Source organism: Etheostoma cragini, chromosome 9 (assembly GCF_013103735.1).
Source record: "Etheostoma cragini isolate CJK2018 chromosome 9, CSU_Ecrag_1.0, whole genome shotgun sequence".
NCBI lineage: Eukaryota > Metazoa > Chordata > Actinopteri > Perciformes > Percidae > Etheostoma > Etheostoma cragini.
The window spans coordinates 5964285-5974946 of NC_048415.1; the positions used below are offsets into that span (position 1 = coordinate 5964285).

The 10662-nt window shown below is 35.5% G+C and overlaps 1 protein-coding gene across 1 annotated transcript; it reads right to left on the bottom strand.

The window, feature by feature from the left end:
- Positions 1–482: 482 nt before the first annotated feature.
- On the bottom strand, positions 483–9977 carry mpl (MPL proto-oncogene, thrombopoietin receptor). Its single transcript, XM_034882493.1, has 12 exons — positions 9655–9977; positions 9131–9251; positions 8703–8872; positions 7737–7894; positions 6800–6944; positions 6575–6689; positions 6091–6260; positions 3622–3764; positions 2818–2977; positions 2470–2551; positions 2086–2173; positions 483–1812 (listed from the first exon to the last, which is right to left on the bottom strand). The coding sequence occupies exons 1-12, from the start codon at positions 9764–9766 to the stop codon at positions 1348–1350; spliced, it is 1929 nt and encodes a 642-aa protein (XP_034738384.1). The 5' UTR covers positions 9767–9977; the 3' UTR covers positions 483–1347.
- Positions 9978–10662: the final 685 nt, after the last annotated feature.

Here is a 10662-nt window from a genome sequence, read left to right on the forward strand (position 1 = left end):
TGATCTCTGCTACCATCTAGCGACACCAAACATGTAACGCAGACTAAAATGAGATTTGTGTCTAGCGCTTAACAGTGCAGCTGCACCTGTAATTGTGTCTCCTAATATAGTTGTAGTATGCCCCCATAAATGTCCAAATGGTACCTTCACAGGAATTCCAAATAGAAGAAAAACAGCTTTTAATGTTTATTTCCAGAAATACAAACCCTCAAGTTCCATTTTAATGCAAAATTAACTAAAAGCTGTTGCTCACCTTCTTTTGAAACCTCATCTCTAAAGATGTCAGCCTCCTCAAACTCAAGTGGAATTTTGTAGGAACCTTAAACTCAAAGAAATCCAGATGAAATATGTACAGTATAAATAAGTATAAAACAAACAATTCCAATGAAAAGGGTCTGACAAAAGCAATCCCAATGGTTATTCAAATGCAGAATAGATGAATAGTACGTAAATACACAAAATGTAGTCATATAAACTGCAAGTAGACGAAAAACAGATTTTAATGTTTATTGCTAGAAATACAAACTCTCAAGTTCCAATGTAATGCAAAATGAACTAAAAGCTGTTGCTCAACTTCTTTGGCAACATCATCTCTGAGAACGTGTCAAGTCCTCAAACTGAAGTGGATTTCTGAGGAGCCTTTTAAACTTTAAGAAATCCAGACAAAATATGCACATTATAGTATGAAAGAGTATGAAACAAAGATTTGCAATGAAAAAGATCTGACAAAAACAAGCCCAATGGTTTTTCAAATGCAGAATAGAGGAATAGTATGGAAATAAAAAAAATAAGTCATGTAAACTGTTAGACAAAGTTGCATTCAAATGCTCAATTGGAAAAAAATGTACAAACTCAAAACTCATCTTGTGTAATAGTTTCAATTCTTGATGGCAACTTTTTCTCACATTGTTTGTCAGAAAATATCTTGTGATCTACTGTTCTCTCTAGTGGAAATAAAAAGAAACAACAGTATTATACACAATTACAAAAATATAAAAGCATTGGATAATATAGTATGCCCAAACATCTTTCAACAGTAATATAAATGGTTTACTCTTGTTAACAAATGCTGATTTGTCCACCTAGGTAGTTTATGTTCAAATATGTGGTGCACTCATGGCATTTCAGCACCAAAGGACAGTAGATTGATAGAAATGATGAGAAAGACATTGTCATGATCAGAACTAATCCCTTTTATACTGGGAATACATGGTAAAATGTCTTTGTTAATATTCAAAATAAGGTTGAATTAACCCTTGAGTTCTTATTTCAGTAAGTGAAAGTTATGAAAGTGCAGACATCTAATCTGCACCAGTGGAAACAAAGTACACTTGTTATACTGTACATTTAGATACAGGGGAAATTAGTATAGAGGTTGCCTGGCCCCCTTGCAACGGGGACCTTGCAGTCAAATCTGTCTGCAGGCCCAGCCAGAGGCAAGTAGGAATGGTTGAGGAAGTCACTGCCTAAGCAGGGTGTGGTTAAGACTGGGCCATCAGTGCAGGAGCCGAGACATGTTTGGACGAGCACATTACTCTCCCCCTGGCCTCCTTTGTCTCCAACTTCCTTGTAGACATACTTGTTTCCTTTTGTACAAACGAGGACACTGTTTTTGTTCAGAGTCACATAGTCTGGAAAGACTTTAGTCCCACAGCTTCCATCTACCTGTTCTCTTTGGCATCTTTCTGGTGACAGGAGCTGGGTGAATCCTTCTGATGGCTTCCCCAATCCTGAAACCTCATCTTCAGATAAGATCTCCACCACAGATGAAGTAATTTCTTCAGGGCACTGCTTTGCAGTTATTGGAGGATCCTGTGGTGTGAGCACAGAGTGGTTGATTTTTGTTCCTTTGGAATTGACTGTAAACTACAGTACCACTCTGAATGGATGTTGTATTACTTGTGTTTAACGTATTTCCTGTTTAATATCTAAATCTATACATATTTATAAATAGAAATCCATATATACCTGTATTAGTTATATTGCATCTATTTGGCTCTTATCAATCATGGCCAAAATCTATTACTGCGGGGAAATAACTGTTTCCCCACAGTATATGTTTTGTGTACAGGATAAATAATTTACCCATCTCTGCCCGTTGATCTCTGTCAGAAAACCTTGTAGGACTTTGTCAAGGTTGGGCACCGGTGGCCAAACATACAGCTTGAGCTTACTAAAAAAACAGACATGAAAATAGTGTCTTCAAACAATGTAGAATATTATTCAAGCAATTGGTTACACTTTTGGGACAATAAGAGTAGTCAGTGATTTAAAATTATTTTAAAAATAGAAAACATTTTGTGTAAAAATGTGTTAGGAGTGATGGTACAGTATATTTTGTCCATTTAAAAAGAAATGGAGGGAATTAACACATATTTTCACATGAGTATTTTAAGGGTTTCTTTTTTATGTACTGTATGTAATCCTAGAAATTGGCTGATTACAAACTAAATGAGTTGGAAAACCCACCTGAGATACTTTGGAAATAAGCAGATGAGGATGATGGCAATGATCAGCATCAAGACAGGGATACACACCCAGAACAATGTGTCTGAAAGGTAATTATATGGTAGGTTTCATAGAGTAACAAAGGGCTGTATTTCATTGGTCTACAATGTTTATAGTTAATATATCAAGGCAGTGCATTTTTTATACTACTACAATGGTTATCACACAACCAAATTTAGACAAACTCGTCGTTAAAGTTCTTACAAAATTACAAACTAAGAATTTGCAATACAAATACAAACCAATGGGGATTACTAAATAAATAGGTGTGATTTTCACTGACTTCTGTCAGGCTCAGTGGGTGCTTACCTATGTCAGTAGGGTTGTTAACAGTCAGCACATCAGACCAGTCACTCCAGTGTCCTGAGTAAATGGAACTAGTAGGTTTAGCTCTGACTTTAACATAGTACCAGCTACCTGCTGGAACGTCTAGACAACTGCCGGTCTCAGGACCCTTTAGGGACACCGTCTGGGGACAAAAAGTTAGATTTGACATCTAATATTAAGAACATACAGTACTTCTCCTGCGTTCTCTCACAATAGTTTTTACATTTCCCTTGAAATTTATTCATGTTCCCTCACATACTGCTTTTCAATGCAATTGTTTTCCATTCCCCTAACACTGTTGCATTTGCACAAATACATTTTGCAAATCCTCATGTTTTTTTCAAATTATGTTCTCTTGCTAAACCCAGTGTCGGACCAATATAATGGATCATCTTCCTAATTTTTAACTTTTAATGTGTCACTGTGTATAACTGAATATATTCCCTTTCATTGGTGTCTGCTGGTGGTAATATCGCTAATGTGATCCTCTGCTGTAGCATTACCACTCATTGCCATCTTTTGTCTACCACCAAAATGTATGCCATCATAATGATTGTAAAGATACTATATTAACATAACATTGTAAACACATTACAAGTTTAATAATGTAAAAAAGGAAATCTGAAAGTATGAGGTAACACAAAAGTAATTGGAATGGAAAGAAAAATGTTTTTTAGAACAATCAGTGTTTCAGAAACAAAAAGGCCCAACATGCCCCCAGGGTATCTTAACCATTTAAAAAATAAACAGACACAAACAATTATGTGTCTGTAAAGGACATTTTACCATCCACGATTCAGCCCCTCTGGTCTTGTAGCTGACTTCATACTGCAGGTGAGCAGACAGAGAGAGAAGAGGAGCTTTCCATTTCAAGCAGTACTTGTCTTTCTCCAGTGCTCCTCTCAGATGACACGGTGGGGACGTTTTGACTAATAACACAAAGCACAAACAATTTGTCAGTAGAAAAAGTCACAGAACTACACTTCATCTGAGGCCTGATGGAATAAGGTAAGAAGTAAAAAGAGAGGTAGCATTACATATTTAGCTCTGGCTACTACAACAACTATAAAATGCTGTCTGCCACAATTAATATAGTAATGTGTGTACTCTGAGAGATTAGCTACAGAGATCTATAGCTGTCTTGGTGAACTTTCTAAGAATACCATGTTTATGACTCATGTTTCTTGTGTATTAAGACCAGCGTTCCTTCCAGTCATAATATAATATGTTGGAAAAAAGTAATTAAAAAGTCTATGAATAAAAAGTCATAGAATAGTTTATCAGAAAAACAGTCACACAAAAAAGTTATGAAATAGTATGTCCAAAAAAGTACATAAAAAGTCATAGAATAGTGTACCGGAAAAAAGTCATCAAAAAGTCATAGTATTGTATGTTAAAAAAAGTAATGAAAAAGTCATGGTATGGTTTGTCAAAAAAGTCATAAAAAAACACACACTATAGTAGGCTATGTGGAAAAAGTCAAAGCATAGTATCTTGAAAGTCATATTAAAGTCATAGTACACTATGTCAAAGAAAGTATTAAAAGGTCATGGTATAGTAGGCTGTATGGAAAACAGTCAAAGTATAGTACATTGAAAAGTCATAAAAAAGCCATAGTATAGTATCACAAAGAAAGTAATAAAAAGGTCATGGTATAGTATGTCGAAAAGTCATAAAAAAGTCATAGTATAGTATGTCTGAAAAAAGTAATTAAAATGTCATAATAAACTGTGTCCAAAATCTTGATAAAAAAGTCATAGTATAGAATATTGAAAAAAAATCCTAGTATAGTATGTCAAAAAAGAAATTTAAAAAAGGAATTAAAAAGTCAAAGTAAAATATGTCGGAAAAAAGTAAATAAAAAAATGTCATGGTACAGCTTGTTGAAAAAATAAATAAACGTAGTGTAGTAGGCTATGTGGAAAAAAGTTCAAGTATAGTATGTTGAAAAGTCATACAAAACTCATAGAAAAGTGATAAAAGTAATTGTGAAGGATGTTGGAAAAAAGTCATAAAAGGTCATAGTATAGTATGTCGAAAAGTAATTTAAAAGTCTTTGTAGAGTATGTCAAAAAAGTCATAGTATGGCATGTTGAGAAAAAGTGATAATAGAAGTTTTGGTATAGTATTTCGAAAAAAGTTAATAACTAGTCATAGTATAGTATGTCGGAAAAAAGTGATAAAATATAATCATGATATAGTATGTAAGTCATATAGAAGTCATAGTAGTGTGTATAAAAAAATCATAGTATAGTATGACAAAACATATTCATAGTAAGGTATGTAAAAAAACAAACAAAAAAAAATGTTAAAAAAAGGGCCAGCCAGAACTGGTAATCGAACCCTGGTCCAAGTCTGCATTGCCTACATGCTGGTGGTAGTTGATGCGGTGCTTACTACTGAGTCACTGTGCCACCTAAGATTATGTCGAAAATAGCTGCCACTTAGAATTTAGAAAAAATTAAACAATACGGTGGTATCAACATAATGATCCCACCGTAAGCACCATAAAGCATACTGATATATAATTTGTGTAGACAAAGTTAAAAAATGTGGGCATATCAGCATTTTGAACAACTGGTAGTCTGTGCTTTCATCCAGAAATGTCGAGAATGTTTAACAGTGGTTGTCAATGAAGGAATAGTTGTGGCTCTTGTCATTTGGAGGCTCACTGAGCTTAAATTGGCTAAAAGTAGACAAGTGTTGAGGTATTAATGGTGTATGAGAAGTCAGAATTGTGGCCGTGAGAGCAAGTTAAAGAGAAAGACAATGTTCTCTTTCCTCTGCAGTGTAGCTGTCACATCAACAACACCATGCAGCCTTTAAAATTAAGGAAAAGCTTAAAGAAGCACTAAACTTAAACATTGATAACACAAAGCTGTAAAAGATATAAAACACAATGAATAATGTTCTACTAGGTTTTGTGAGGTTTTGTGAGTAGTTTAAAGTCTGACTGACTTCTGTAGGTGAAAGTATGTGAGAGGAGTAGCATTTAGAAATGGAAATCATGAAGAGGATATAAAGACTGCTCTATTGACTTTCAATGTAAAAAAGAAAAAGCTTAATATTTTAAAAACTATAACTGCTGGAGAAAAGTTGAATACAAGTCCAAATGTCCTTAAAGAGCTGAACATTTTGATATTTGAATGTTTTTTGTGGCTTAAGTACACAGAAGTAGTGACCAAAAATTGCATCAGCAGTCACACAAATACACACAGCACACCCAAAGGCAACAAAGACACAAAAATCAGTTACTGCTGTTGTTGAGAGAGAACTCTTCAGTGAAGAAGGTTCTGCCAAGTGGAGCTGAAGTGCTGGTAAGCTTGACCCTGACTTTTCTGAACTTGTCTCCACGGAAACGACACAGTTCAGTCAAGTCCCTGTCAGCGAGACACTCGGTCCATTCTGTCCAGCCCAAAGCTTCACTGTAATATCATCACAACCAAACAAAGTCAACTTCAGTTGTGTGTTCAGGGGCTGGAACCCAAAGAACCAAACATGTTTTTTTTCTCACATTTTACAATGTGAAATGAAAGGAATAATGAACAAAAGAAGCGATGGCAAACAAAATACCTAGCAACATTATACCTTTGTTGCTTAAAGTAAGGTTACGTGTACAGGTGTTTAATGTGAAGGATGTCATCATAAACAACTTGGCATTCAGCTAAAACATACTGTTACATTAGTATAAAGGTATCTGAAGACTTTAATTTATCAATGATGGAATTAAGTACTTTACCTGAAACCCATTTTGTGGAAAAGTTTGTACTCATTGTCTCCACTATATCTGTTTCCATTCCACTGACAACTGATGTTATGAAGATCTGATGTGTAGCACTCTAGTGAAATGTCACCTGAAAAAAATAATGTCTCCTTCAAGTATTGCATTTGTGAAAGAAAGGGACGAGATGCTGTGCTGTAGATAACAATCCACTCAGATATTCACACCCTAATTTAGACACACCTGCACTTTGGGGGACCACGGCTCGGACAGGGTGTGACCAGCTGCTCCAGTGTCCTGCATTTGGATTTAAGGCATATTTTACAGCTACCCTGACCTCAACATCCTCCCCTGGTTCCAGAGAGTCTAGTAAGTCGTCCTCCTTCGCCTGTAGAAATCACAAATATCATAGATTTTACAATATTATTCCTAAAACTTTTTTCGCCAAGTGGTGTGATGACCAATTCAGGCCTACATTTAAAAGACGGTCATGAGCGATACTCATTGAACATAAATCACAAAGAATATAGGCTTAGACAAATACACTGTTAAAGGTGTAATAAATACATCAGTGATGTTTGATTAATCAATTAATGCATTTTGTTTCACAACCAAAACATTAACTCAACCCCGAAACGAATAAAGGCAGTAAAAGATTCACAACTCATAGATATAACAGATTCCATCAATAAGACACACAAACACACACACACACACATCTCTTATCTTTACAGAAAAACAGAAGAGAACCCACAGCACAACGCATGCTGTAGTCGATAACTTCTGTAATGCACAATTCCCATTTGCATACTAGCATATCAAATTAACATAGCATATGCTGCTATGACAAATTTGTTATAAATAATACTGTTAGTTAAATAATTTAATTTAAATCTCAAAAGAAATGCTTTATACTTCATGATATAACTGAGCAAAGCTCTATTTAGTTTACCGCCAATCTGTTGATGAAATATGTTTATTCTACCCTTTTTTAGTGTTTAAGTTAGTTACTCAGAAGTTTATTTAAATTTAGGTTTAATTTATTTTATTGACGACAAAAATAAAAATCTTAACGTGTGTGCTTGACAAATTATATAAAACCTGTCTTTATGCTCATAGTATGATTTCAGAAACATTTTAGAAACACATTGATTTATTGAAGAGTTGTGTGTACATGTACCTCTTTTATCATCTCTCCCAGCCTTTCGGAAAAGTATCGAATTCTGTACATCAAATAACCTTTCCAGTATTTTGAAACATTTGTGTACCATGAAACCTGCAGCTGTCCTGCTTGGCCATTTTGGTGTAAAGACACACTGTAGGGGGGATCCAGGAGAACTAGAGACAAAAAGGTGACCAAAACAAATTAGGCAAATCATATTACACAATCCATTGAAAACAAATCACTGTTTTTTAGGCAAGTGATTGGCAGGCTCCCTGTTATTCTTGCATGACCACATTGCCAAGAAACTTTAGCAAAGTCTCAAGACACACAGGAGGTCCAAAAGCCTGCCCCTGCTTGGACCCACCTGAGGATTCCCATAATCACCTAACCTTGCTTGTCATGTTGGATGTTTTCCATTTAGCTAGAATGTGTCTCTTCCTTGGATAGTTGGCCATCCAAACCAGGATGCAAGAGACAGATGCATGATGGAAAACACTGAAACAATAGCAATAAGTCTGTAAAAGGTTAAGAGTACTGTAGATCTGCTTTTTTGAGGGTCAGACATGAAATATAATATTTTGACCCCATTCGTTTTCTTTAATGATGCGCTTGGTAAAAAAAAAGAAGATCAAACAATAGCAAGCCTTTTCAAACCGTAAAGTTTTTAAAAAGTAACACTTTCTTTCATAAAATTCATCCATCATTCAAGTTATACACAAGTTTGTTGATTTGGAGGATGGAGATGGGACTTCTGTTGAGAAGAAATCTCCTCTCACGGTACAGGATAATCGTCAAATAGAAATAACTGTATGTACAATTAATTTGAATTGCCTTTTCTTCCATATGTAAAAACACTAATTGTATGCTTGGAATGTTCATGCATATGGCTTCATGTGTGTTTTTTTTCCTCTAACAAGTGATTATTCTATTTCCATTGTTTTTATGTTCAGGAAGTAAATGTTGTAAAATGAAATGTCTCACCGTGGTCCTCCACAGAGACAGTCCGATTGTAGAGGATGGTGTTGGTTTTGGGCTCAACAACTTCAAGGTGTATAGCCACAAACAAGAACACATCCGACGTAGGAAATGAGCAGATGTGGAGGAAAGTTCCCTCTTCTGTTCTCTGGACAGACATTTTACATATTTTCTCTCTGGGCAGGCTTGATTAGAATAAGTGACAAACAGTAGACATTTGGGTACTTATTAATCAATCAATCAAACAAACTATTTGTGCAGTTCAAATTGTTTTACATTGTTGGACATCTAAAGTTCACACTAAGAACAACATATAACATTAAATAAGTGGTAAAATATCAAAAATATGAACCCCTTTTTGTTTGAGGTCTCATAGTATGCAAAACACAATAGATTTATTATTTAGATTTATTATATAGATTTATATGACATACCTGTAAAAATTGTAAAGTAAATCATAAGTCCCATTGTCTGCAGTCTCAAAGAAGCAGGTGAAATCCTCTTCTGTCCAGGTGAAGCATTTAGGATCCGGTTCATTCTTTAAGAGCAATACATCTGCTCCAGAAATGACAAACATAATAAATGAGCACTCCTGCAATAAAACATGTCCCCCAAAGTCAAATATGATGGCATTTCTTAATAAAAGCAAGATGTACATCATAGTGAGGCAACTGGTTGTCTTACAGTAAGATATTTACTTGTCACCTTGTAGGAACAAGACCCATTTACTAGCATAGAGAGCTTCTACCTACAATGTATAACTTGTTCCCAAAAATTAACATCATGTTCCCACTAAGAAAAAGCAACATATTTTGGGGCTATGTGTCATATAGTCAAAAGCCAATATTTTCAGTGAAAACAAACAGCAAAGGGAAAAATGCACCTGATAACTGGACTGAATAAAAACAGATTCAGATTGTATTTAATGGTACAAAAATAAACCATATGTAAGCACTACCTTCCCTTGACAGATGATTGACAGGTCCATCCTTGCAATGTATCCCTGGGACAAAGCCCACTTGTATCCACAAGCCAATGAAGAGTATCTCCCACCTGCAGGGCAAATTCATGGTGGATTGAGGTATTACGTATGTTAAACCACCATGGCAATCAAACTAACACAGCAAATGCTTGTGTCTGTGCATTGTGTGTCCTGTTTGTCATGTCTGTCGTACATGGTTCTGAGTAGGCATGGGTGGGGTTGAGCAGTGCTGAGGGGTTGGCCCAATGAAGAGTTGTGCTTAGAGCAGGAAGTGGGCTTTATGTACAGTGGAAGTAAGCACCAAAAAAGGCAGTTTGTTAACTGAAACTATGGAAATATTCAATTTCATTTTTAAGGAGAGGAAGAAGAGGACATACTTTATAAATCCCTATGGGGGAAATTCAATTTTTGAATTTACTCTTAATCAATCATCATAATTAGACACAATAACAAATGGGAGATGGTACTAATGATGAAAGCTAGTAGCCTACATTTCCCAGACCGTTATCTAACTGGGTTTGCAGTTTTTTTTTCCTTACTCTGAATACAATTTCTCAATTTAATAGCTTTTATTTCCTTAGTCTATGCAGAGAGAGTAACAAAGGGTTTAAGATATTGTGGTGGACTTTAGGAAAACCAGGAGTGGAGACAACTAACTCAAGTTCTCTCTGTCTCTCCATGCCTCCTCCTTGATGAAGAACACACATGCTTGCTTACAACATTTGAAGAGACTGAAAAAACCTCCTAGCAGCCTTTGCTGATTTACAACATCCTTACCTACTGCACAACAGCATAGTACACCAGCATGGTCCTATTCTTCAAATGCACCAACACTAGTCCAGGATTTCATGACAACCAGCTACATTGGTCCTTCAAACTGTTAGAGAAATGATTTGTTGATCTAATATGAAGTTGAAGAAGTGAACAGTGTGTTTAATTTCACAATGTAGATGAATAGGTAGGACTGGAAACTGTGCCTAACAT

Bases quoted from the DNA above. Each gene is read 5' to 3' on its own strand.
- mpl (XM_034882493.1), bottom strand. From the start codon at position 9,766: ATGAATTTGCCCTGCAGGTGGGAGATACTCTTCATTGGCTTGTGGATA. The intron at 6,261-6,574 runs GTAAAGTACTTA...ATGATATTACAG, and splicing joins TTCCACAAAATGGGTTTCAG to TGAAGCTTTGGGCTGGACAG. The intron at 3,765-6,090 runs GTAACTGATTTT...TTGTGTTATTAG, and splicing joins GTTCTCTCTCAACAACAGCA to TCAAAACGTCCCCACCGTGT.